General features: G+C 28.0%; 3 protein-coding genes and 1 pseudogene across 3 annotated transcripts; 2 read left to right on the top strand and 2 right to left on the bottom strand.

Moving 5' to 3' along the window:
* Positions 1–15101: 15101 nt before the first annotated feature.
* LOC124945030 (ATG8-interacting protein 1-like) lies at positions 15102–17331 on the top strand. The gene is made up of 3 exons (XM_047485396.1): positions 15102–15237; positions 15790–16562; positions 17190–17331. The coding sequence occupies exons 2-3, from the start codon at positions 15810–15812 to the stop codon at positions 17295–17297; spliced, it is 861 nt and encodes a 286-aa protein (XP_047341352.1). The 5' UTR covers positions 15102–15237; positions 15790–15809; the 3' UTR covers positions 17298–17331.
* Positions 17332–18772: 1441 nt separating this feature from the next.
* Positions 18773–22041, top strand: LOC124946101 (U3 small nucleolar ribonucleoprotein protein MPP10). Its single transcript, XM_047486668.1, has 13 exons — positions 18773–19604; positions 19693–19745; positions 19828–19945; positions 20028–20135; positions 20231–20368; positions 20499–20567; positions 20640–20681; positions 20930–20998; positions 21111–21182; positions 21268–21321; positions 21407–21551; positions 21634–21696; positions 21799–22041. Exons 1-13 carry the CDS (start codon positions 18927–18929, stop codon positions 21822–21824), a joined length of 1635 nt encoding a protein of 544 aa, XP_047342624.1. The 5' UTR covers positions 18773–18926; the 3' UTR covers positions 21825–22041.
* Positions 22042–22074: 33 nt separating this feature from the next.
* LOC124946102 lies at positions 22075–22760 on the bottom strand. Its single transcript, XM_047486669.1, has 2 exons — positions 22577–22760; positions 22075–22309 (listed from the first exon to the last, which is right to left on the bottom strand). Exons 1-2 carry the CDS (start codon positions 22688–22690, stop codon positions 22178–22180), a joined length of 246 nt encoding a protein of 81 aa, XP_047342625.1. The 5' UTR covers positions 22691–22760; the 3' UTR covers positions 22075–22177.
* Positions 22761–23422: 662 nt separating this feature from the next.
* LOC124944499 lies at positions 23423–26878 on the bottom strand (annotated as a pseudogene).
* Between the last annotated feature and the right edge of the window lie 1070 nt (positions 26879–27948).

Genomic DNA, 27948 nt, shown 5'->3' with positions numbered 1-27948 from the left:
TTTTATTTTTTATTAGAAAGAATTAAAGTTTGATCTTTACTATTGTTTTTAACTGAAAGATAGTATCTACTAGGGTCGTTCAAGAGTTAAAAGGCCCAATGCAAATTCAAAATTTATGACCCTTTAAAATAAATATAATAATTATACATTTTATCAAAAAAAACATATTAAATATAAAAAATATTAACTAGTATAAAAAATATTTTAAAATATATATTAAAACATGAAAATATATATATATATATATATATATATATATATATATATAACAAAAGATAGAGGAATAATAGGAGAGTTAAATTTTTATCTATATTTATTAATTATTAACCGTAATAAATTAATAGATGAAAAAAATAATTAATTAGATTAAAATAAATTAATCATATTCATATTTAATTTCTTATTCTTTTTTATATATATTTATTAAAATTTATAGTTATTAATTAAAAATATATAAATTAATTAATTAATTTAAATATACAAATATATAGATATATAATTATAAAATAATAGTTAAAAAAAGAAAAAATATAAATAAAGAGAAGAGATAAATTAATATTTTGAATTAGATTTAATCATCAATTCGAATTATTTACAAGTCTTGTTATAAAATTTTACCTCACCCATTACTATATTATATAATAAAACTAGAAAAAATATACAATATGGATAGAGAAAAACTTAACATATAATACGAAAATAAATCAAAAATATTTTATAATATATATTTAATAATATTAAATACAATTTTGGAACAGAAAAGTGGGTGTCTGCAAGTGCAATTGCATTGGTTTCATTATCTTGGACGCCACGTGTGTTTTATTCTCAGGTAGAAAGAATAAAAGACTATCATATTATTCTTCTATATTTCATATATATTTATTTACTCTGACAAAACAGTATCTTATTATTCCTTTATCTTAATCTGACAAAGAGTATCTTATTATTCCTCTATCTTAATCTGAAAAAACAGAATAAGAGTAAACACTTGTAACCACTATTCTTATGTAGAAAAAGTAAAAAATTAACTCTCTTATTATACCTTTATCTTTCATATATATATATAGATTTTACTAAAAAATAGAAATAGAGTAAACACGTATATATTTTTTTTTATGCTTAGGTGTAAAGAATAAAAGTAAAAATTTAATTCTCCTATAAGTGTAATTTATAATTTTTAGTTAGAGAAAAAAAATTAACACGTTTGTATATTTTAAATTTTAGTTATAAAGAATAAATTTTTTACTATCCTATAATTTCTCTATTTTTTTATATATTTATTTATTCAGATAAAATAGAAAGAAAATAAATAAAAAGAGAGTAAACACTTAAATATTTTTATTTTTTATTAGAAAAAATTAAAGTTTGATCTTACTATTGTTTTTAACTGAAAGATAGTGAGAGTTAAAGGGTCAATGCAATTTCAAAATTTGTGGCCCTATAAAATAAATATAATAATTATTCATTTTATCAAAAAAACATATTAAATATACAAATTAAATATAAAAAATATTAACTAGTATAATTTTTTTTAAATATATATTAAAACATGAAAAAAAATATATATATATATATATAACAAAAGATAGAGAAATAATAAGAAAGTTAAATTTTTATATATATTTATTAACTATTAACCGTAATAAATTAATAGATGAAAAAATAATTAATTAGATTAAAACAAATTAATTATATTCATATTTAATTTCTTATTCTTTTTTATATATATTTATTAATTTTTCTAGTTATTAATTATAAATATATAAATTAATTAATTAATTTAAATATACAAATATATAGATATATAATTATAAAATAATAGATAAAAAAGAAAAAATATAAATAAAGAGAAGAGATAGATAAATATTTTGAATTAGGTTTATTCATCAATTCTAATTACTTTACAAGTCTCGTTACAAAATTTACCTCACCCATTACTCTATTATATAATATAGCTAGAAAAAATATACAATATGGATGGAGAAAAACTTAACATATAATAAGGAAATAAATTAAAAATAATATAATATTATAAGGTAAAAATATTTTATAATATATAATTAATAATATTAAATACAATTTTGGGACAGAAAAGTGGGTGTCTGCAAGTGCAATTGTGCAATTGCATTGGTTTAATTATCTTGGACGTATGTTTTATTTTATTCTCAGGAAGAAAGAATAAAAGACTATCATATTATTCTTCTATATTTCATAATATTATTCTTCTATATTTCATATATATATTTATTTACTCTGACAAAACAGTCAGTCAGTATCTTATTATTCCTCTATCTTAATCAGACAAAACAGAAAAAGTAAACACAGTCAGTATCTTATTATTCCTCTATCTTAATCAGACAAAACAGAAAAAGAGTAAACACAGTCAGTATCTTATTATTCTTCTATCTTAATCAGACAAAAACAGAAAAAGAGTAAACACAGTCAGTATCTTATTATTCCTCTATCTTAATCTGACAAAACAGAAAAAGAGTAAACACGTGTAACCACTATTCTTATGTAGAAAAAATAAAAATTTAACTCTCTTATTATTCCTCTATCTTTCATATATATATATATATATATATATATATTCATTTACAAAAAAACAGAAATTGAGTAAACACGTATATATTTTTTATTCTTAGGTGAAAAGAATAAAAGTAAAAATTTAATTCTCGTGTAATTTATAATTTTTAGTTAGAGAATAAAAATAAACACCGTGTATATTTTAAATTTTAGTTATAAAGAATAAATATTTTACTATCCTATAATTTCTCTATTTTTTATATATATTTATTTATTCAGACAAAACAGAAAGAAAATAAATAAAAAGAGAGTAAGCACTTAAATATTTTTATTTTTTATTAGAAAAAATTAAAGTTTGATCTTACTATTGTTTTTAAGTGAAAGATAGTGGATAGTATCCACTAGAGTCGTTCGGGAGTTAAAGGCCCAATGCAAATTCAAAATTTGTGGCCATATAAAATAAATATAAAAATTATTCATTTTATAAAAAAAAAATAATATTAAATATACAAATTAAATATAAAAAATATTAACTAGTATAATTTTTTTTTTAAATATATATTAAAACATGGAAAAAAAATATATAACAAAAGATAGAGGAATAGTAGGAAAGTTAAATTTTTATATATATTTATTAACTATTAACCGTAATAAATTAATAGATGAAAAAATAATTAATTAGATTAAAACAAATTAATCATATTCATATTTAATTTCTTATTTTTTTTATATATATTTATTATTTTTTCTAGTTATTAATTAAAAATATATAAATTAATTAATTAATTTAAATATACAAATATATAGATATATAATTATAAAATAATAGATAAAAAAAGAAATAATATAAATAATGAGAAGAGATAGATAAATATTTTGAATTAGGTTTATTAATCAATTCTAATTACTTTACAAGTCTCGTTACAAAATTTACCTCACCCATTACTCTATTATATAATAAAGCTAGAAAAAATATACAATATGATGGAGAAAAACTTAACATATAATACAGAAATAAATTAAAAATAATATAATATTATAAGGTAAAAATATTTTATAATATATAATTAATAATATTAAATACAATTTTGGGACAGAAAAGTGGGTGTCTGCAAGTGCAATTGTGCAATTGCATTGGTTTAATTATCTTGGACGTATGTTTTATTTTATTCTCAGGAAGGAAGAAAGAATAAAAGACTATCATATTATTCTTCTATATTTCATATATTTATTTACTCTGACAAAACAGTCAGTCAGTATCTTATTATTGCTCTGACAAAACAGTCAGTATCTTATTATTCCTCTATCTTAATCAGACAAAACAGAAAAATTATTATTCCTCTATCAGACAAAACAGAAAAAGAGTAAACACAGTCAGTATCTTATTATTCCTCTATCTTAATCAGACAAAACAGAAAAAGAGTAAACACAGTCAGTATCTTATTATTCCTCTATCTTAATCTGACAAAACAGAAAAAGAGTAAACAAGTGTAACCACTATTCTTATGTAGAAAAAATAAAAATTTAACTCTCTTATTATTCCTCTATCTTTCATATATATATATATATTCATTTAAAAAAAACAGAAATAGAGTAAACACGTATATATTTTTTATTCTTAGGTGAAAAGAATAAAAGTAAAAATTTAATTCTCGTGTAATTTATAATTTTTAGTTAGAGAATAAAAATAAACACCGTGTGTATATTTTAAATTTTAGTTATAAAGAATAAACTTTTTACTATCCTATAATTTCTCTATTTTTTTTATATATTTATTTATTCAGACAAAACAGAAAGAAAATAAATAAAAAGAGAGTAAGCACTTAAATATTTTTATTTTTTATTAGAAAGAATTAAAGTTTGATCTTACTATTGTTTTTAACTGAAAGATAGTGGATAGTATCCACTAGAGTCGTTCGGGAGTTAAAGGCCCAATGCAAATTTGTAGCCATATAAAATAAATATAATAATTATTCATTTTATAAAAAAAAATAATATTAAATATACAAATTAAATATAAAAAATATTAACTAGTATAATTTTTTTTTAAATATATATTAAAACATGAAAAAAAAAATATATAACAAAAGATAGAGGAATAATAGGAAAGTTAAATTTATATATATATTTATTAACTATTAACCGTAATAAATTAATAGATGAAAAAATAATTAATTAGATTAAAACAAATTAATCATATTCATATTTAATTTCTTATTCTTTTTTATATATATTTATTATTTTTTCTAGTTATTAATTAAAAATATATAAATTAATTAATTAATTTAAATATACAAATATATAGATATATAATTATAAAATAATAGATAAAAAAAGAAAAAATATAAATAATGAGAAGAGATAGATAAATATTTTGAATTAGGTTTATTCATCAATTCTAATTACTTTACAAGTCTGGTTACAAAATTTACCTCACCCATTACTCTATTATATAATAAAGCTAGAAAAAATATACAATATGGATGGAGAAAAACTTAACATATAATACGGAAATAAATTAAAAATAATATAATATTATAAGGTAAAAATATTTTATAATATATAATTAATAATATTAAATACAATTTTGGGACAGAAAAGTGGGTGTCTGCAAGTGCAATTGTGCAATTGCATTGGTTTAATTATCTTTGGACGTATGTTTTATTTTATTCTCAGGAAGAAAGAATAAAAGACTATCATATTATTCTTCTATATTTCATATATATATTTATTTACTCTGACAAAACAGTCAGTCAGTATCTTATTATTCCTCTGACAAAACAGTCAGTATCTTATTATTCCTCTATCTTAATCAGACAAAACAGAAAAAGAGTAAACACAGTCAGTATCTTATTATTCCTCTATCTTAATCAGACAAAACAGAAAAGAGTAAACATATTATTCCTCTATCTTAATCTGACAAAACAAAAAAAAGAGTAAACACGTGTAACCACTATTCTTATGTAGAAAAAATAAAAATTTAACTCTCTTATTATTCCTCTATCTTTCATATATATATATATATATATATATATATATATATATATATATATATATATATATATATATATATATATTCATTTACAAAAAAACAGAAATAGAGTAAACACGTATATATTTTTTATTCTTAGGTGAAAAGAATAAAAGTAAAAATTTAATTCTCGTGTAATTTATAATTTTTAGTTAGAGAATAAAAATAAACACCGTGTGTATATTTTAAATTTTAGTTATAAAGAATAAACTTTTTACTATCCTATAATTTCTCTATTTTTTTTATATATTTATTTATTCAGACAAAACAGAAAGAAAATAAATAAAAAGAGAGTAAGCACTTAAATATTTTTATTTTTTATTAGAAAGAATTAAAGTTTGATCTTACTATTGTTTTTAACTGAAAGATAGTGGATAGTATCCACTAGAGTCGTTCGGGAGTTAAAGGCCCAATGCAAATTCAAAATTTGTGGCCATATAAAATAAATATAATAATTATTCATTTTATAAAAAAAAAAAATATTAAATATACAAATTAAATATAAAAAATATTAACTAGTATAATTTTTTTTTTAAATATATATTAAAACATGAAAAATATATATATATATATAACAAAAGATAGAGGAATAATAGGAAAGTTAAATTTTTATATATATTTATTAACTATTAACCGTAATAAATTAATAGATGAAAAAATAATTAATTAGATTAAAACAAATTAATCATATTCATATTTAATTTCTTATTCTTTTTTATATATATTTATTCTTTTTTCTAGTTATTAATTAAAAATATATAAATTAATTAATTAATTTAAATATTCAAATATATATATATATAAATATATAATTATAAAAAAATAAATAAAAAAAGAAAAAATATAAATAAAGAGAAGAGATAAATAAATATTTTGAATTAGGCTTAGCCATCATTCTAATTACATTGTACTTTACATGTCTCGTTAGGAAATTTTAACTCACCCATTACTCTATTATATAATAAAGCTAGAAAAAATATACAGTATGGATAGAGAAAAACATATTATACGGAAATAAATCAAAAATAATATAATATTATAAGGTAAAAATATTTTATAATATATAATTAATAATATTAAATAAAATTTTGGAACAGAAAAGTGGGCGTTTGCAAGTGTAATTGCATTGGTTTCATTATTTTGGACGAGCTTAACCACAGCTTAACCACATGTGTTTTTATTATTATTAGGTGGAAAGAATAAAAGACTATCATATTATTCTTCTATATTTTATATATATATTTATTTACTCTGACAAAACAATTACTATCTTATTATTCCTCTATCTTTCATATATATTTATAAAAAAGAGTAAACACGTGTAACCACTAATCTTATGTAGAAAAAATAAAAATTTAACTCTCCTATTATTCATCGATCTTTCATATATATTTATTTACTCACAAAACAGAAATAGAGTAAATACGTATATATTTTTTATTCTTAAGTGGAAAGAATAAAAGTAAAAATTTAATTCTCCTATAAGTGTGTAATTTATAATTTTTAGTTAGAGATTAAAAATAAACACATGTGTATATTTTAAATTTTAGTTATAAAGAATAAACTTTTTACTATCCTATAATTTCTCTATTTTTTATATATATTTATTTACTCAGACAAAACAAAAAGAAAATAAATAAAAATAGAGTAAGCACTTATATATTTTTTATTAGAAAGAATTAAAGTTTGATCTCTTACTATTGTTTTTAACCAAAAGATAGTATCCACTAGGGTAGGGTCGTTCGAGAGTTAAGAGGCCAATGCAAATTCAAAATTTGTGACCCTTTAAAATAAATATAATAATTATACATTTTATCAAAAAAAATATTAAATATACAAATTAAATATAAAAAATATTAACTAGTATAAAAAATATTTTAAAATATATATTAAAACATGAAAAAATATATATATATATAACAAAAGATAGAGGAATAATAGGAGAGTTAAATTTTTATCTATATTTATTAACTATTAACCGTAATAAATTAATAGATGAAAAAATAATTAATTAGATTAAAACAAATTAATCATATTCATATTTAATTTTTTATTCTTTTTTATATATATTTATTAATTTTTCTAGTTATTAATTAAAAATATATAAATTAATTTAAATATACAAATATATAGATATATAATTATAAAATAATAAATAAAAAAAGAAAAAATATAAATAAAGAGAAGAGATAAATAAATATTTTTAATTAGGTTTAGTCATCAATTCTAATTACCTTTACAAGTCTCGCTACAAAATCTTACCTCACCCATTACTCTATTATATAATAAAGCTAGAAAAAATATACATTATGGATAGAGAAAAACTTAACATATCAAAAATAATATAATATTATAAGGTAAAAATATTTTATAATATATAATTAATAATATTAAATACAATTTTGGGAAAGAAAAGTGGGTGTTTGCAATTGCAATTGCATTGGTTTAATTATCTTGAAATTGTGTTTTTTTAAGAATAAAAGACTATCATATTATTCTTCTATATTTCATATATATTTATTACTCTGACAAAATAATCACTATCTTATTATTCCTCTATCTTTCATATGCAAATTGTTTTTCCCACTCCCTCTCATATTCCCACCCTTGCCCCACTCCTTAATTAACTCCAAAATTATTTATTAATCCCTATGATTTTTATATAGATATAAGAATATATATCATTAACGGTACAAGAATAGATAGATATAAGACTCATCTTTTAGTTTGTGCAAATACACACAAGGATCATATTTGTTTCTTGTGTACTTGTGGTCGTCATAAACTTCTTAAATGGCTTGTACCATTGTCTCGGCGATTGCTTCAAACCGTACAATGATTTGTTCAATTTGCAAACCCAATTTTTTTTATCAGCAACTTTGAATCAATTTAGTTAAGACATGTAGATTTTCTCGTTCAAATGATTGTGTAGGAATGCGGTTTTCACATCTAGGTGAGCTAGCTTCAAATTTATCTACGCTACCAATGCCAACCAAATTCTAATGGAAGAATGTTTAACAATAAGAGAAAATAACTCATTATAATCGACTTTTTCCTTCTTAGCGTAAACTTTAGCTACCAATCTTGTCTTGTAGCGAAATCAGTTTTATCGGGAATCCATCTTTCATTGAAAATATTCATTTACAACTAATAGACTTTTTCTCTTTCAGTAGATGCGTCAACTTCCATGTCTCATTTTTCAAAAGAGAATGCATCTCATCTTTCATAGAACCTTTCCATTTTCAGTACTTCGAATGGCATTTAAAAAAGTGGATGGAACGTTATCTTTGACTAGAAGTGCATAAGCCGTCATGTCAACAAACCGAGATGGTTTTTGAGTAAATCGTCTTGGTCTGTTCACTACAATTGATTCACGTTGTTGTGAAGGTTCATGAGTCAGAATTACCTCTTCCTCATCTGAATTTTTATCTGTTGTCGGAGAGTCACTTGTAGTTAGGATTATCTTTATCTGCTCAAACTCCACCTTTTGCGGAGTACAATCATTCTTGTCTGGTGTTACTTTATATAAAAAATTAAAGATTCGTCAAAAGTAACATCTCTACTGATAATAGTTTTCTTTACATCCAAATACTAGAGTAAATCTCATAAACATAGCCTTCTTTGCTCGTGGATCTAACTTTGATTTAGCTACAACATAATGCGTTGTAGAACAAAAAAATATGCAAAAAATCCTAATTAGTATCATATTTCTAGACCATACCTCTAATAGAGTCTTGCCACCAAGTGTAGATGGTAGACGATTTACCAAATGTTAAGCATATGACACAGCTTTTGCCCAAAATTTCTTGTCTAACCCAACATTAGACAACATACATCGAACTTTCTCCACCAATGTTCTGTTCATACATTCTGATACTCTATTTTACTATGGTGTTTTTCTGACTATGTAGTGTCGAACTATGCCACACTCTTGAAATAACTTCTAAAATATATTATATTTGTATTCTCCACCGTTATCAGTTTAAAGAATTTTGATCTTTCTTCCTCTCTAGTTTAAACTTGAGTTTTCCATTTAAGAAAAATCTTAAACACTTAATCTTTGTTCATAATAGTAAACACTAATACTCTTTTGGAAAAATCATCAATAAAAGTAACAAATTAATGTCTACCTCTAAGAGATGTGTATTGGCAAATCCCCATACATCTGAGTGCACATAGTTTAATATACCTTTGGTGTTATGGATAACCGTGCCAAATTTTACTCGCATTTGTTTTCCCATAATACAATGTTCACAAAATCTAATTTATAAATATTTGTGTATTTCAGCAATCCTTTCTTAACAAGAATTTTCATAGAATTCTCAACAACATGTCCCAAACACATATGTCATAGCTTTGTTGTCTCTGATTCTTTACTGCTGCTTGAAGTTGATATAGTTGTTGTTATCTCATTAACTGTACTACCTTGATAGTAGTACATATTACTGCTTTTTCTAATGCCTTTCAATATCACTAGTGTTTTAGAGATTATTTTAAATTTTTCATTTTTCATTCTCACGTGTAGGCATATCAAACATCTCTGACAATTCTGGTGGATCCATCATCATTTTTCAATTTGATTGAATCTATCCTTTTTATTTTACATGTATGATCATTTATCATTTAACAATTCTACCCTCTAGTATTTTGAAGTTAAACAACCACTCTCGAACTAATGGCATATGATAAGTGCAAGCTGAGTCTAGTATTCACGTATCAAGATGTGATGTTGTGTGTAAGAATGACAATTTAAAACCGCACTGCGAAAACTGAACCGAATTGTCCCGTTTGGGACGGTTTTCTCCGAAACCGAACGGGGATGGGGCGGGAATGGTATTTGTGTCTCCCGCCCTGACCCACCCTGATCTCACCCCGATTCGTCCCGAACACTATAATAAACACACAATGAAATATAAAATCACAAATATATTTATTAATTATATTTTATAAGAGTTGTAAGTTTATTTCTTTATAATAATATAAAATTTCAATATATTATCATATATATTATATTAAAAAATTCGTTTATATAATTTTTTTATTTCTTTTATAAATATTTTATTAACGTTGCCCCAGGAGAATTCCCAAAAACCGAAAAAATCAAATGTGGCGGGGATGGTAAATGTATTCTCCGCCCCGAACTGTCTCATTGTCATCCTTAGTTGTGTGTGACATCGTCAAAGAGATGTCTGAATCTGTATCATTTTTGTTTTCTGCAACATTTGTATCTTCAGAATCATTCCATCTCTTTTTCAGCTTTGGACAGTTTTTCTTCTAATGTCATTTCTCATGACGGAAAACACATTCATCTTTAGCAACTCTATTTTTGGATCTTCCTTCTCTCCTTTTTTATTTGTTTAGCTGAAGATCTCTTCCTACCAATGCTTCATCTACTATAGATATTTTGTTTTTTCTTTTGTCCTATTTTTTCAATTCGTGACTATAAAAAACAGAATTTACAACATTAAGAGATTCATTTCCTTTCCCATGAAGTAACGTTGTTTTTAAATGTTTAAATACATTAGGTAGGGACGATAACAACATAAAGATCAGATCTTAATCCTCAAATTTCACATCAATATTTAAAAAATCTGATACTAATTGATTAAACTTAGTAATGTGTTCATTAATAGTAGTATCTGATTAGTAATCAAATCGGAACAAACGCTTCTTCATAAGGAACTTATTCTAACTAGTCTTCTTTAGAAATTTATCCTCCAATGTTTGTCATAGTTTCTGTGCAGAAGTTTCGTTCTTCACAGCATACTTCTACTCTCTAGACATGCACGATCGAATTGTTCTGCACGCCAACTGATTAATGATACTCCATTCTTTTTCTTTTATACCATTTGGCTTTCTGACCTAGCAACATCTAAACCCTGCTAAAAAAGATAATCTAGAACATCACATTTCCACATGCCAAAATGCCCAGTTCCATCAAATATTTCCACTGCAAACTTCAAATTCGACCTCACATTTGGTTCTGATACTACTTGTTGGGAAAACTGATAGAATAAAAGAAGAAATGTAAGAAAGAACACACTAAGAAATTGATAACGGAGTTCATCCAAATATTGTTTACGTCTCCGAGCACTAAGGCTATCAATTAATAAAAAAGAAGATATATAAGTATTGAATACAATAAACTAAAGGAGATAGAGTTTCTTTTATAGACTATGAAATTTCCCCACTCTCATCATCTTCTGTTGTGAGATTCTAATTTTGAGGAGAGTTTTTTTTATACTAAGAAACTTCTCTCACTCCCATCATATTCCAATGTGGGATTCTAATTGTGCCAAAATAACAGTTAGTACATACCATCTTGATATTTAGTCCAAGTATTGATTCTTCCATTATAACAAAAATGATGACTGCATTTTATTTCTTATGGATTCTAGTCGCAAAGATTTTATGAATAACCCAAGGAATTTCTTGAATCGAGTTTTTGCAAAATAGTTTGAAGGTCACAAATCGGATTTTTGGTTTTAAAGTTTAATGAAGTGTAAGAAGTTTGGAAATAACTTCTTTATACTTCATATGATTGATTGGTACCAAAACATAAACACTGACTGTTCATTTGGACCAATTTAAGAACTTAATTTTTTTATTTTTTTTGAAAATTTTAATTTTGATCAAACATGATCGAGATTCAAATATGATCCAAATAGGTGTCCAACATCAATAGAAACATGTTGGGTAACTTTATGGGCTATTGTTCTTGATGATTAACTCAAAAACAGAAAACCGATTTTGAATTTTTCAAATTTAAATTTGGGGTTTTTTAGTTTAGATCGATTGATTGTGTTTGGCTTCAACAGAAAACTCACAAATAATCCTTAAATCGTTTCTCAATCAAGAAAATCGATTATCCAGACAGTATACCGAACTATCAAAACTGAAATGTTAAAATTTCAATTCAAACTAGTAATTCGATATAGAGGATGATTAAAAGTTTACTAAGGATTAGAGAACACTCCTTAATCTTTAGAGAAGATTTGAGGATGCATAAATGCAAGCTTTGATGTCTTATATAGAATTTCCGAAAATTCAGAAGTTTTGAAGCTTTAATGACAAATTTATGAAATTTCTTGATTGAGGGCTTGAGAGTGGATCTTTTACTTTCAGATTCATCAATGGAGACTATTTATAGCCTCCCAAGGTCGATTGATCGACCAAGTAAGCTTCAATTAGTCAAACACTCATAATGGTGTTTAGACTGTTCTTCCGGTCAATTGTTGGTTTAGGCCATCATGACGATCATATGCTTAGGGAAAATGATCACCGAAGTATGGTAATCATTTCACTTTTCGAATCAAGTCAAACGATCAAGAAACGATGAAATTCCATCTTTGAAAAATCAAAGATGGTAGTGGATAATTATCCATTTGACATCGCAATGAATACAACAATCTAGGAGGAAATGACGTCGTTTTGCGCGTATTTGGCGAACGTGGGACGCTCCGTTGGCGTTCAGTTAGCGTTTGAGCCTTCCATCCGCATTGGAGGAGACAACGTTGGAGCAGCCGTTTGCTACTTCGCGCACACGTTTTCTTCTGTTACAATGGGGGATGTAAACAACTCTTATGCGTTGGATGAAAATTCAGCATTTATCTGATGACTGTGATTTCGACTGTAGCGATCCTTTTGGATTTCGGCTACACCCGATTACATGTTAATTTTTTAATTTAAACCTTAAGGGCTTATTTGAAATTAAATTTTTTTGTATCCCCTCCTCTAGCCTAGTGACAACAAAAAGTGGATATTTTTAGCCTCTCTGAGGTCTTGGGTTCGCGTTCGTCAAACAGTAAGTTCTGAGTCTGGTGAAGTGTGTTTGCGAGCTATGTACTAATCCGTTGTCCCATTTTTTCGTTCTTATTTTTTTTCATTTTTCGAGTTTGATTCCTTCTGGAAGCGCTTTGAGTTTAAGCGGGAGTTATAGTTGTGGAGTGTTATGTTAGTTCTCTTTTAATTTTCAAATTGATTTTTCTTTACCCTTTTGGCTTTATTTTTCAATCTTTTAAAATATACAAATTATTTAAAATAAATGTGACATTTATTTTGTCAAATTTTTATATTTTTTTATATTTTTGGGTTTAATAAATAATTTATTTCAAAGACACAACAATTATCCTAAATTATTTTATTTATTTCTTTTGGCCATTATCCTTAATTAGTTTAGGATTTATTTATTACAATAATTAATCTAATTAATTGTTTGATTAGGCTTTGACATAGATTAATTGTTTTGATTTTATTTATTCAAAAATAATCAACTATTATTTTAATTTTATAAATTGAATAACTAGATTTTTAGTGGGAAGAATATCAATTTTATGATCGAACTAATTTTATCAATTTTATAAATTGAATTTAATGTTCATATTTATGTCACTAGTTAATAAAAACATCCAAATTTATTAATTTTTTTGTTTATGAGAGAAATGTTTTAAAAAAATGGGAAAGATCTATTTTTTTAGTCAATTATAAAATCTATTGAGTATTTATCATCGCATATCTCTTTCTCTCCATCTGACTCGAATCATATTTTTTCTTCTTTAGTAAGATACTCTCTACTAAGCCCAGTTAATTACTATACTTAATCGATCAATTACTGCCATGAAATTGGAACACCCGACTATGATGATGACATAGAGACATGGAGGAACAACAATAACCAAACATTAATTACCAACACCTGGTCAAACCCTCAAACCAATACCTACCGCCGCCTTCTCATCGTCGTCATTGTCGTCGTCTAGTTCAGTAACCGCCGGTGATATGCTCCCACGGATGGAATCGTTTTGAATTATTGAAAATGAATCACTCAAAAGCAAATGGAGTGGAAAAAATTAGAAGGGAAGATATATTAATTTTTTTTAAAGTGAATATTTTGAAAATGTAATGGTTTTTGATTTTATTATTTAGAATGATAAATAAAAATAAATATATAATATATTAATTTTTAAAAAATGACATGTCAATTATTCACTCATTTAACAAAAATCTTAACAAGACGAATGTTTTAGTTAACTAGCAACATAGATGAACATTAAATTCAACTACAGTGATATAAACGAATAAAAATTAGTTCGATGATATATGTTAATATTTTATTTTAATTCGATGATAAAATTGACATTTTTCTCAATTTATAATACTTATAAGTTACCACTATAATGTATGATACCACTATAATGTATGATATGATTCTTAAAATATATTAAGAATATTTTAAGAATATATCTTCCTACTATATTATATTATAATGATAATGAATTAAGAAATTGTTATTTTTATTTTGATTTTTGGGTAACAGGATATAATTATATAATTATGTGGCATGTCATATGGATTTTGGAGAAGCATAAAAATAATATTTATTTTAAATTTTAATATTAAAAAAATAAAAATAAAATATTATTACTCATTTACAAAATAAATATTGTGTAAAAATTATTATTATTTTTTTTTAATCTTGCTTTTATCTCTTTTCATTTTAGTAATTATTTATATTAAATAAATAAAAGATGCAAAATGACAGGCGAACACGCCACATTTGCCGGTAAACCATACTGTGTTCCACCGGCCACGTTTTACCATTCATCGAATCATCATCATCAACACCAAATCCTCCATTCTCTCTCCCCAATTTCTCGCCGCAGCAGCTTCCTTCGATCCAGGTAATCACTCAATCATGTGTTATTCCGTCCAATCCGTCTTCAAATCGCATCACTATAAGCAAATCTATTGCTTATATCTCTCCAGATCGACTCTTGTTACTTCTTTTGTTTTCATTCATTCCTTGTTTCTTTCTTTGTCTTCAGTCCAAGATTTATTTATTTGTATCTATTACAACTATAGCGCGGCAAAGTTACACTTAATTACTTACACATGAATCTACGAAATCTATTATCAAGAACATCATCTACTTGACCTGCTACAGATTTCGACTAAATTTGTGATCGCTTTTAACTGGCCAAAAGCTGTAGGTTGACTTCTAAATGACTCGATTCTTGAACCTGAGGATCCAGATTATGAAATTAACGTTGATTTTGTTTCTCAGTGGTTGTTTATTTGTTTTCTCATGCTTCTTACTTTGATGCCTTGCTTGTTTTCCTGGCTCAATGTTCTGATCTCTTTCACTTGTTTATACTGTTTGGAAAAGGGAAATGATAGATTTATGAATCTTACATAATTGAATTGTATCTTAAAACATGTTCTATTGTGTTTAGAATACTCTACAAGTATTTCCATGGAAAATAGTGAGGAGGTGGGACCAAATGCTAATCGAGGAGCAGAATGGGAAGTTGTTTCACTTACAGCATCAGCTTATGCGGCTGCTCCTAGTGCAGATCAAGTTGGACCACCGGTTATAGATGAAAAGGAAAATATGGTTGTTGATGAAAATACATCAGATGCTCTTTTTATGTCTGGTCATTTTGTTTTCCCCCCAAGTCAGCATGAAAATTTACCCATAGAATCTGAGGCTACTAAAAAACAGAATGTACAAGAAGGTAAAGATGAAGAAGATGAAATTGTTGTTGAGCAAGTGGGTAAATCTGACACGATAGAAGGAAAGAGTTTGAATGCAAAAGGATTGACAATGGAGGATGAATTTCCTGGAATAACGCTATTTGATGACCAGGGTAATAGTTTATCTAAAACAGATTTTGATTTGGCTACTGAGGAGACTAGATTTTTTAGTTCTCATACTACATTTACTGAGTCCACATCAGACATTCCTCACCCAACCGATCCATCTGTGAGAAGCTTAGGTTTAAGTCCACAGCAGTTACCAGATGAGGAGGAAGAAGAAGATAAGCAACACAATGGTTCTGAACTCCCATGTCAGGCTTGGTGGAAGAGACAAGCTCTTTCCCTATATACACATGCCAAAGATGCAAATTCATTTTGGTCCATTTTTGTGGCAGCAGCTGTTATGGGTCTTGTAATCATTGGACAGCATTGGCAAAAGGATAAGTGTCAGTTAGGCATCAATGACGAGGTACATGTATATTGATTAGCTATTCTTCTAGGTTTCCCATTTGGAAACACTTGGATTCTGTCTGGATGAGATTATGATTGGTAATTAAACTTAGTTAGAGACAGGTTGAAAAATTATTGATTGTTTTTCATCTAGATCTGGATACAGAATTAAAAGTTTAAGTTTTTCCAAATTATAATTAAAATTGTAAGTGTTTTCAAATTAGAATTAAAATGTATTTTTAGGTTTTGGTTCATGCTAGGGCCTAGGAGTGAATAGTAATAGGCATTATACACTTTTGCCTTTCATTGGTATCCATTTTTGTGTGTGTAGGCAGACTATAGCATCATTTGATTTTCTAGGCCTTGTTTGATGTGGGTTATTTGAGATTAATTTTAAATAACCCATTATCCAATCAACAATCTACCTTTGAATCACATTGTTCAAATCATTAACCAAAATATCTTATATTTATATGCATTTTCTATGAAGGTTATCTCGAAATAACCAGTTGGTTATTCAAATAACCCTAGATCAAACAATTGTGAGATTTGTTAGCAGGAAGTTAGTTTTAGGAATTCTTCTTTGCTGGTAATTGATGTTTAGATTTTAGTAGTTGATAAACCCTAATTTCGGATCCATTTGCAGAAAATCGGAAGAATGTTGGGCCGACCTATTTATAGATTGAAAGATGTGATCTTTGGTGGGAATAGAAGAGGTTCTTTCATCAGAGGTAATCCTTCTGCAGATCATTAAGATGGGTTATGTATGATGATGAAAAATAATGGTATAAAAAAAGAGAAACAACAATATTTGAAGGAGAGTGGAACTAACTACTTTGATCATGCAATGCTCCCTTGTTAAAGTTTGTTCTTATTATACTTTTATATGTTTCTAAACATGTTCTTTTTCGCAACCTTGTTAAGCTTCTTTTTGTGTTTTTTTCCATGTTGGATCCTAATTTATTTTACTCTTCACAACAAAAAAACAGTTTATAAAGATGGTTCCAAAGAGGCTATAGTGTGTTTGATAGTGACATGATTGATTCCATCATCCAATTGTAACCACCTTGTTAAAGGAAAATTATTGTAACATTATTTTCAATCTGAATTAGTAAATATTTCTTGTAAGATTTCTTGGTACATTGTGAGAGGTTATTCTCTAAAAATTAGGTCATACAAGTGTGCCTCCTTTTCACCTTTGGGCTGTCTCCATGTTTGTTGGGGGGTTTATTTGTTTTTGTTTCCTTTGTCCTCATTTCTTTTTGAAGTGTTTCCGTTTCATGATCCTGATTTTCACTTACTTAAATCGTTTTAAGAAAAAATTAAACTCGTGATTGATATTTTATACTTTAGTTACCTGAGTGAGTTATATAAATGAAGAGTTTTTTATAATATTTTTCTCCATTAGAATTGAAGACCTTTATATTTAAGTTACATAATTAGGAATACCAATTGTAATCCGCACCACACTTTTTTATCTGAATTTTTTCGTGATGGCGGTTTTTTTTTCTCGGTTTTATTGGTAGTTGTCCGGGATGGGACATTCCTGGTGATGACGGTTTTTTTTTCCGATTTTACTAGTAAATATGCCTGAATGATATTTGTGTTTTCTGTCATAATTCAAAAATTAATAAATATTATTAAATATATAATCTAATCAATATATTTATTTATTTTCATATTTTATAAAAAAAATTATTTATTTATAATAATATAATTTTTTATATATTATTAAAAAATCTGTTTATATAAAAAAGTATTTTATAAAATATATGGTATAAGTGTGTTATGCATGAATTATTCTAAACCTAAATAAAATGAATGTGAATGTAAATAATTACATTATTTTGTTTTATTTTATTGTATAATAAATATTAATGAATAATATTTTAATTATTTAACTAAAATAATCTCATATAAAATAAGATGTAGACTTATATTTTTGTTTAAAAAAAAGATTAAGCACAATATATTGCAAGTAAAAATAAAAACAGAAGAAACCTAACACAAAAAAAACATTTTTCATATATCCAACAACAAATATTATTTATTAAATTATTATTATTATTAAAGCATTAGTCATAAAATTAATTAAATAAGTTTATCCCACTAAAAATAATGAATTTTAAAAACAGTATTGAGAAAAAAAATATATTTATAAATTGTATACTGATAAAATAAAACTAAATTATATTTTATAATTATATAACCTAAAAGACCCTCCTTCAACCGCCGCCGCCGCACAGTTCTCTTCAAGTTCTTATGCTCGCAAGTTGAAGAAATCATTCTAATCGTCGTCTTCTATCAACAAATTTCATCAAGAAAAATTATACTGATTTGACCTAGTTTTAACTAGCGACTTCACTACGATTTTCTCTACTCAATGGCGACAGTAAGTAACTCGGAGGGTATAGAAGCTCTTCGGCGCCTGAAGTCGTCAGAGCCACCTCTTTATCTTTCTTCGTCTTCGGAACTCTCTGAAGCTGCTCGTTTGGCTTCTCAGTTCATATTCTCTTCTCTCAGTCCTCACACCCCCAAGTCTCCTTTCGATAATCTACTCGTTAAGGGTTTCGACGCCGAACAGATTTGGCAGCAAATAGATCTTCAATCGCAACCATTGATTTCAAACTTCCGTAGGGAACTGAAGAAATTGGAGAAAACCCCTGAGAACATATCAAAGTTATTTGGTGAAGTTGTCGCGAAAGATAGGAATGTGGAGAACGAAAAGGAGGAATCTTTGGCGATGGAAACTGATGATGAAGAGGGTTCGGATAGTATGGAAGATGAGGACATGGATGATTTGGATGACGAGGTAGATGAAGAAGGGTCGGTCGAGGAAGACGAAGAAGACGAGGAGGTCGAGGAGGAGGAGGGGGAGAAAGGTGATGGTGGGATTGAAGATCGATTTTTGAAGATTAAGGAATTGGAAGAGTACTTGCAGGAAGATGAAGCAAGGGAGTACGGAACGAAGACGAAAAAGAATGATTCTAAAAAGGGTCATGTGGAGGATGATGAAGAAGATGAAGAAGAAGACGACGATGAAGAAGATGATGATGACCAGGTGAGGGTTTTTGAGTTTAACTATTAGCTATATGAGAAACATAAGTTTTTGATGTTCAAGAACTTTAATGTTCCATTTTGTTTTGTAGTTTGGACTTATGCAGGATCTTGAAGATGATGAAGAAGAAGAAGATAATGCCAGGTTTGTTCTTCTGTCTGTCTTTCATCTTTGAATGCATTCTTCTCATAGTAACACTAGTGTATCCTTTCAACTCCATACTTAGATACCAAGACTTCTTTGTCGCTCAAAAAAAGACTCAAAAACCAAATTCAAGGTTAACTAGTCAATTGGATGGATCAGATGATGATCAGCCAGAAAAAGGAAGCACTCTTGGTAGCAAGGTAAACAACTGGAGAGCTTTGGAATGTTGTTAAATACCCAAGAAATCAAAAACTATAATTTTCTTATGTTCTTAATTTGCAGAAAGGTGTTCTTTCTACTCATGAAAAAGAACAGGAGAAGCTTAGATTGAAGGTAGAACAAATGGAGAAGTCTAACCTTGATCCAAAAAATTGGAACATGATGGGAGAGGTAACTAAACTCTATTGACTTGATTATCAATTTTGTTGTTATTACAGTGTTTATAGAAAATAAATTGTGTGAGATTAAATCCTTTTTGTTTATAGATAAGTGCTCCTAAAAGGCCCAAGAACAGTGCCCTAGAAGTTGATTTAGATTTTGAGCATAATGTGAGGCCTGCCCCTGTAATAACAGAGGAGGTTACTGCATCCATTGAGGATTTGATTAGAAAACGGATCGTTGAGGTAAGATTTAAATTTCCTTTTCCTTTATATCTCATTTCATCTCTCGATCATGAGCCATATATGATATATCACATACATTTATCAAAGATGGTTCTGTAAATTATTGAAAAATGTAATATGATGATTACAGGGGCACTTTGATGATGTCCAGAAGTCTCTTATCATGCCTAATCGAGCACCAAAAGAACTGAAGGGAATGGTAATCATATTTTTTCTTTTTTTTTTTCTTTCTGTGTGGTTATGTTGAGTTTAATATTTATTTGCATTTCAGGATGAGAACAAGAGCAGTAAGGGGCTTGCTGAAGTATACGAGGTTGGTCTATTCTTATAATAAACTTTATATATAGTTATATAGATATGATAGATAATAGTATCAGAAGCTATTATTTGTGTATAGCATCAATATAGAAAGATTTGATTTTCTCGCTTACTTACATTGCCATAAATATCATACATTGCTGGATCACTAATTCAGATTTCAAATCCCTTCATATTGTTGGACATATGTCTATAACATTCATTTCTGAAACAAAAACTGAGATATGTAATTTGATATTGCAGGACGAGTATGTTCAAACCACTGGACTCGTTTCAAAAGCATCATCAGTGACAGATGAGTTAAAGAAGGAGGTTCGTTTTGGATCATTTTCCTTTCGCTTACTATCAAATAATCATTATAGAATATCAATTTTGGCAAATATCATTTATGAAATCTGTCTCTTATAATATGATGTGTGGCCAGGCAAACACACTATTCAAGAAACTATGTTTGAGGTTGGACGCTTTGTCACATTTCCACTTCACTCCAAAACCGGTACATTTGCCTTTATCCTTTTTTTCCGCTCTGATAGAACAATGAACCCAATGAAGAGAGTCTTATTTCAAATTAACTTTGGCAGGTTATAGAAGATATGTCTATACAAACCAATGTTCCTGCCTTGGCAATTGAAGAGGTGATGATGCTTTTTAAAAAAAATATATAATTAGCTTTTCCTAGAATTTGTGCTGACATTAGATATATACCACGTTCATTGTTAGATCGCACCTCTGGCGGTGTCGGATGCTGCAATGCTTGCTCCTGAGGAAGTTTTTAGTGGTAAAGGAGGAAATATAAAAGAAGAATCTGAGTTGACTCAAGCAGAAAGGAAAAGGAGAAGAGCTAACAAAAAGAGGAAATTTAAAGGTAAATAATCGACTTTCCAATGATTCTCCTTTACCTTTCTTTTCCCCTAAACACAAATTTCATTTCGGTTACTACTGTGCAGCTGAGACAATATTGAAGATGGAAATGAAGAAGGCCCGTGAAAGCGTCAAGCCTAAGCCAAAGGGTATGTTCACATTCTGTGTAACATCCAATTGATCTCATAAAATTGTTTTCTTGTTGATGTCCAATTGCTGAAGTTTTTGCTCTTTAAAATGTTCTTTTACAGGTGAGGACTCTACAACAGAAGCCTAGTTTTTGACAATCACTGCAAGTGCAAAGTTCAATGCTTAGTTTGCGAGGCTGAAGAGTGTTGTTTGCTCGTTAAAATTTTGACATAGCCACTATTCAATTAGACTATTGTTATTGTTTTTAATGACATTTTTAATCATTAAACATAATTGATGCAAAATACATACTTTTTATAGATTCTTTGTTACATTTTCAAGAGAATTGCCTTGTTAATTTCTTAGACCTGCATCCTTTATTAAAAGAACATGACTATATAACTTATAAAGCACAAACCCATAATTTATTAAAAAAACAAACATGGTTATCCCATTGTAATCTTTATCCATTTTCATTTGAAACCCTAAAACATAAAAGAGTTATGGCTGCTGTTGTTTCTTGCTGGGTGGTGGTGCTACCTTCTCCTGATCATTATTGTCTTCTTTTGAACTCTTTTCACCAAAAATGAATCCCTTCACAGAACGTTCAGCCGATAAGATTGCATTTTTAATCTGCCCAAATCATGAATTTCAAGTTAAAGTTTTTACAATAACCAGCTGAATCAAAGTTCATGTCTTTCATATCAACATCTACTAGAATTGAACGCTTATTCTGAAGATAATGAATTATAAACTATTCAAGCATCGCCGGAGATGAAAATGGATTCAATAAACTTCAGCCAGGTTGAGAAGAAACAAATTCTCATTAGAAAAAGCGAAAAATACATGCATTTGTTTTGCGAATCGAGTCGAATCGGAAATGATAGAGGGAATACTCACTGGGTCAAGGATGTTGGGACCGGGACCGTAGTCGGCGGTGAGAAGGAAGTAGGCAGCGGTCGCCGTAGCCACGACGGTTGTTCTTCGGACAAGCTTGTCGGTTTTTGGGTCCATTTGCAGAGAAAGAGAGATCGCCAAGGAAGATGAAGATTTTACCGCCGTCACGTCTCAAGAGCTTCTCTTATTTGTTTTATAAAATATTATCATTTTAACTTTACACTTTTTGTATATATAAAATTAAAATTTCATTCATAACAAATGTCATTTGACCTAGTTTTTATATCTATCTTTTTAATTTTAAAAAAAAGTTAGTACCATTTCACAACGTAAATTTGATGAAATAACACTAAATATCACCTTATTTCCTATAAGGGTATGCGAATAAAATTAAATGTGATGGTGACATTTTTTTTCGGACAATTTTGCACATGTCGCGAGACGTCCACACTTGCGAGACGCAAATTTTTTTATTTTTTTTAAAAAAAAATTCATCTCGCGATTGCCGGTTACGTCTCGCAACGGGGGCATTTTCGTCCGAAAAAAAGAAAAGTGTCACCAACGCATTTTATTTATGCGTTATTACTTGTAGGAAATAAGGTGATCTTTAGTGTCATTTTATCAAATTTTCTTTTCACAACAAAAAAAAAAATTGTTGGTTTCTTATGAATTTTTAATTTACTTATAAATTTGATGCAACTAAAATTTATTATTTATAAACGTTATATTAAGAGTAAAAAGAAGAATTACACACACATATATATTTTGGGCATCACATAATCATAAAATAGCATATTATAAGATAATAAACTAGACAAAGTTCAATTTTGTCACAATATTGATATGAACTCAAGCGTCGGTCCATGTGATATCGAGCTCACCCCAATCTCCTTTAGAGATTCCCAAAGCTTCCCATACAGCTTTGGAGGCATCTACAATGTTGTTAGGACACGGGGGTTGATAGTCGTGGTCGTCATCACATCCCATGGTGGAGTCGCACTCGTCCACGACCTTTGCCCTTACACTTTTTCCATTTGCGCTTATAATAACGTCATTTAGGCATCTTTTCCCATTGTTGTACCATCCGGTTGATAGTGCCACGACCGGGGTATCGTCTGAGTGATACTGGTTGTCACATTCAGATGGACCTCCTCCGTCACCACCCTCTTGGAAGCTATTGAGGGTGAGGACCGCCTTTGTATTACTTGTAATTGACGGCGAACATTTGTAGGTCGTGTAAGGTTTTCCTTGAATACAACAATCAGAGTCATTCTCTTGATTGCATTGTCCGGAAGGAGGTTTCTTGCCTATGATTCTTCCACTCGGTCTACACGTTTGAGCTTCGGTCATAAGACAATGACTTACAAGGAAAAGCAAGGCCACAAAGCATGTTTTTGAGTTGATGATTTTCATCATTCTCTATATTGCTCTATTTCTATAGTCTTAAAGGTTGAGATAGTAAGAAATGACCACAATGTTTGGCTTTTATAGGAGTTAATTAGCAAATTATTTAAAAGTTTTTTTGATGATTTAATTGGCATTTTGCTTGAAGAGATCAAGAAAGGGGTCAACTTTGGTTAATTTAATAATGGTTTTGTTGCTTCAGTCACGCAAGTTGAACATATATATGGATTAGTTATTGAGAATCCATATTTCAATTCAATGCCTTTGTATCCTCTGCAACGTTTTCATGTGCAAAAACAAATTCTAACCAAAATTTATTCCATAAATGATTTAAAATATGTTACTCATAAGCATCTAAGACCAACTTGTTTAACCTTTTATTTTTCTATATTTACTAAGAAACAAATAATGATATCTTTTGGAATGGTGAGAATGTTTTAATAATAAAGTTTTCTTAAATTCGTTTTTAATAATACAAACTAATTTGATACGAAACTGCGAGTTGACATTAAGTTAAACAAATTGATGAAAACACAACTTATTGGTAAATATGTGATAGACATGTACAAGATATGAGAGGTTGATAAGGTCACAAAAATGAGAATCAATATCAAATATTTGGTGTGAACCTGAAATAAAGAATTATGAGACACTTTTCAAATGAAGAACCCTTATATTGGAGGTGTGGACATGAAATAAAGAATTATGAGACACTTTTCAAATGTTGAAAGGATATTGGAGGGGGGTTGTTTTTAGATATAAAATCTCACGAGTTTTATTTCTACTTAAAACACTTTAAATAAAAGTTATATATATTTATATATATTCTTTTAATGTAGAATGTTAGTATTATCTCATTAGTCATGACTCATGGCACATAATTCAATTTAAAACGTTGTAAGTGTGAATTAAATGATATTGTATTTGGTTTCATAGAACCACTCTTGTCACTTGAACTATCTTAATGAATTAGAATTGATTTTGAATTACAATTCATATACTATGAAAAACTTTAAAATTAAACTTTAAAATTGTAATTCAATTCCTATATTATGAAAATTTTAAAATTGTAATTCATTGTTTGAAAAAAATATTACAAAATTAATTTGAGTATATTTATTTATATTATTAAGATATTAATTTGACACAATTAAGATAATTCAAGTCAAGTTCTTTTTTATCTAGAGATCGATTCTAAATAAAAAATAACAATAATAATATCGATTTAACATATTAACTTACTCAAAAATATCAATTCGACATGCTAAATTCCTAAATGAAATATATATATATATATAAATAATTTATTCGACATGTTAACTTCTAAATTAAAAAATATATATCAGTATAAAGTTACTAAATTATAAAAAAAATGAATATATTGATTTGGCATTTAATTTTTTTTATTAAAAATAAAGTATAGATTCAACACGTTAATTATGTTATAAATATAAAATAATAAGATATTTTTGTTTGAAAAATATATAAAAATAAATAAATATTATAATTATCATTACGAGTTAAAAAGAGTAAATTATAAATTATAAAATCTCATTTGATTTCAAATTCTAATTTTAATTTTAATTATTAATGTTAAATGTTCTATCAAACTCAATAAACTTAATAATTAGAATTACACATTCCAATTTCATGGTTACATAACACACAAGATTTTCACATTTGTTTTAAGGTTTATATAAGTGTAATCTTTGGTTGATTTATTAAGTTGTATCTCAATAAATCAATGACAACAATTATTATCGTGACTTGAATTTATCCGATATTAACTAGTTTTCAGCATTCATTTTTTAACTTTTTAAAAATTATGGATCTTATCCTTTTAATAAAGATCAATAATGTAAATATAATTGTTTACTCTACAAGTCTTAATTTATACCCTACTTTTTTTCTAAATCAATAATATTCACGTCAATATATTGTGGAAAAGAATTACGGATCAATATCTCTGTCAAATGTAACTATTTATAACTATAGTTATTAAGATGGAGGTGTTTTAGCTCTATGATTTAGTTTTATGTGATCATAATATTGTTGATCGTCTTGATGTCGTTCTTATATTTATAAATGATAAATTTTGTCATAACTTCATTTGTATTACTTATTTTTTATCGGGTTATTCACAATTTTCATGGTGATATGGATCACTGAAAAATAAAGATATAAAGATTGCTTTAAAAATTGAACACAAGAAATCATTTTTTTACAAACATTGTATTTGACCTTTTTTTAGTAAAAACAAGACTTGCATAAAGATAGTTATAGGCATCACATAACCATCAAAAATAAGCATAATGTAGCATAATAAAAGTAGTATAATTTGGAGCAAACACATATCAAAGCTCAACATGTCACAGTGTTGAGACGTACTCAAGCGTCGGTCCATGTGATATCGAGATCACCCCAGTCTCCTTCAGGGATTCCCAAAGCTTTCCATACAGCTTTGGAGGCATCTACAATGTTGTTAGGACAAGGAGGTTGATAGTCATGATCGTCATCACATCCCATGGTGGAGTCGCACTCGTCCACCACCTTTGCCCTTACACTCTTTCCATTTGCGCTAATAATAATGTCATTTAGGCACCTTTTTCCATTGTTGTACCATCCGGTTGATAGTGCCACAACCGGAGTGTCGTCTGAGTGATACTGGTTGTCACATTCAGATGGACCTCCTCCATCACCACCCTTTTGGAAGCTATTGAGGGTGAGGACCGCCTTTGTATTACTTGTAATTGACGGCGAACATTTGTAGGTCGTGTAAGGTTTTCCTTGAATACAACAATCAGAGTCATTCTCTTGATTGCATTGTCCGGAAGGAGGTTTCTTGCCTATGATTCTTCCACTCGGTCTACACGTTTGAGCATCGGTCATAAGACAATGACTTACAAGGAAAAGTATTAAACCAAATAATTAATTCCTCATTTATTATTTAAAAACTTTTCGTATTTCTAGCTTTTCATATTCTTAGCTTTTCATAGTCTTAGACTTTTCATTTTCCCATTTCATGTATATATATATGTCTATTGTTTATCAATAATATACACAATATCAATTCTAATCTTCTCTCTATCTTATCTTCTTACTATCTTTCTTCTTGGTATCAGAGCTTCTGATTAATTTCTTTTTCGATCCTAAGTAATGGCTGAGAGTAAAAATATTCCTCTATTAGCTTCTTCTTTCCTCCAGCCTATTTCTGTGAAACTGAATCAACAAAATTTCGTACTCTGGCGATCTCAAGTTATTCCCGTTTTAAAGGGGAATCGTCTTTTTTCTTATGTCAACGGAACTCTTCTTGCCCCGAGCCCAACTCTTGCTCCGGCAGAAGAAACTTCAGAAGCAGTCATGATCGTCAATCCTGCTTTCGAATCATGGGAAGAACAAGATCAACGTATCATAAGTTGGCTTCTCTCCACCCTCACCGAACCTATATTGGCTCAAGTTGTTGGTGATGCTTGTGAAACGTCATTTCGACTATGGACGGCCTTGGAGAAAATGTTTGCAACTCAATCTAAGGCACGGTTAGTTCAGTTACGACTTCTTATTCAAACTCAAAAGAAAGGAACAAAAAGTATGACTGATTATCTGCAATCTGTAAAATCTATTGCCGATTCACTTGCCTCTATCGGCGAAAAAGTCTCTGATTTGGATCTCCTTACCTACGTTCTTAGTGGCCTCGGCCCTGAATATGATTCCCTTGTTGTTGCTGTAACAACACGAGTTGAACCAGTGAGCATTGAAGATCTCACGGGGCTTCTTCTAAATCAAGAACAACGTCTCGAACTCTCTCATTCTAACGTCTCAAATAGATCAGCGAATGTTGTTATTAAAGAAAACAGTCGCGGATGGAACTCGAAAGGGCAATCACGAGGCTTTTCATCTTCTTTCAGAAACCATCAATATTCCTCTTCTAATGGACATGGTGGATCTAACGAACAAAGCATTCTTGGGTCTGG

Source organism: Impatiens glandulifera, chromosome 7 (genome assembly GCF_907164915.1).
Source record: "Impatiens glandulifera chromosome 7, dImpGla2.1, whole genome shotgun sequence".
Lineage (NCBI taxonomy): Eukaryota > Viridiplantae > Streptophyta > Magnoliopsida > Ericales > Balsaminaceae > Impatiens > Impatiens glandulifera.
The sequence above is the reverse complement of the archived record's forward strand: the minus strand, read 5'-3'. Positions and strand labels throughout refer to the sequence as shown.

Bases quoted from the DNA above. Each gene is read 5' to 3' on its own strand.
- LOC124945030 (XM_047485396.1), top strand. From the start codon at position 15,810: ATGGAAAATAGTGAGGAGGTGGGACCAAATGCTAATCGAGGAGCAGAA. The intron at 16,563-17,189 runs GTACATGTATAT...ATCCATTTGCAG, and splicing joins AGTTAGGCATCAATGACGAG to AAAATCGGAAGAATGTTGGG.
- LOC124946101 (XM_047486668.1), top strand. From the start codon at position 18,927: ATGGCGACAGTAAGTAACTCGGAGGGTATAGAAGCTCTTCGGCGCCTG. The intron at 19,946-20,027 runs GTAAACAACTGG...CTTAATTTGCAG, and splicing joins GAAGCACTCTTGGTAGCAAG to AAAGGTGTTCTTTCTACTCA. The intron at 21,322-21,406 runs GTGATGATGCTT...GTTCATTGTTAG, and splicing joins CTGCCTTGGCAATTGAAGAG to ATCGCACCTCTGGCGGTGTC.
- LOC124946102 (XM_047486669.1), bottom strand. From the start codon at position 22,690: ATGGACCCAAAAACCGACAAGCTTGTCCGAAGAACAACCGTCGTGGCT. The intron at 22,310-22,576 runs GTGAGTATTCCC...TGATTTGGGCAG, and splicing joins GTCCCAACATCCTTGACCCA to ATTAAAAATGCAATCTTATC.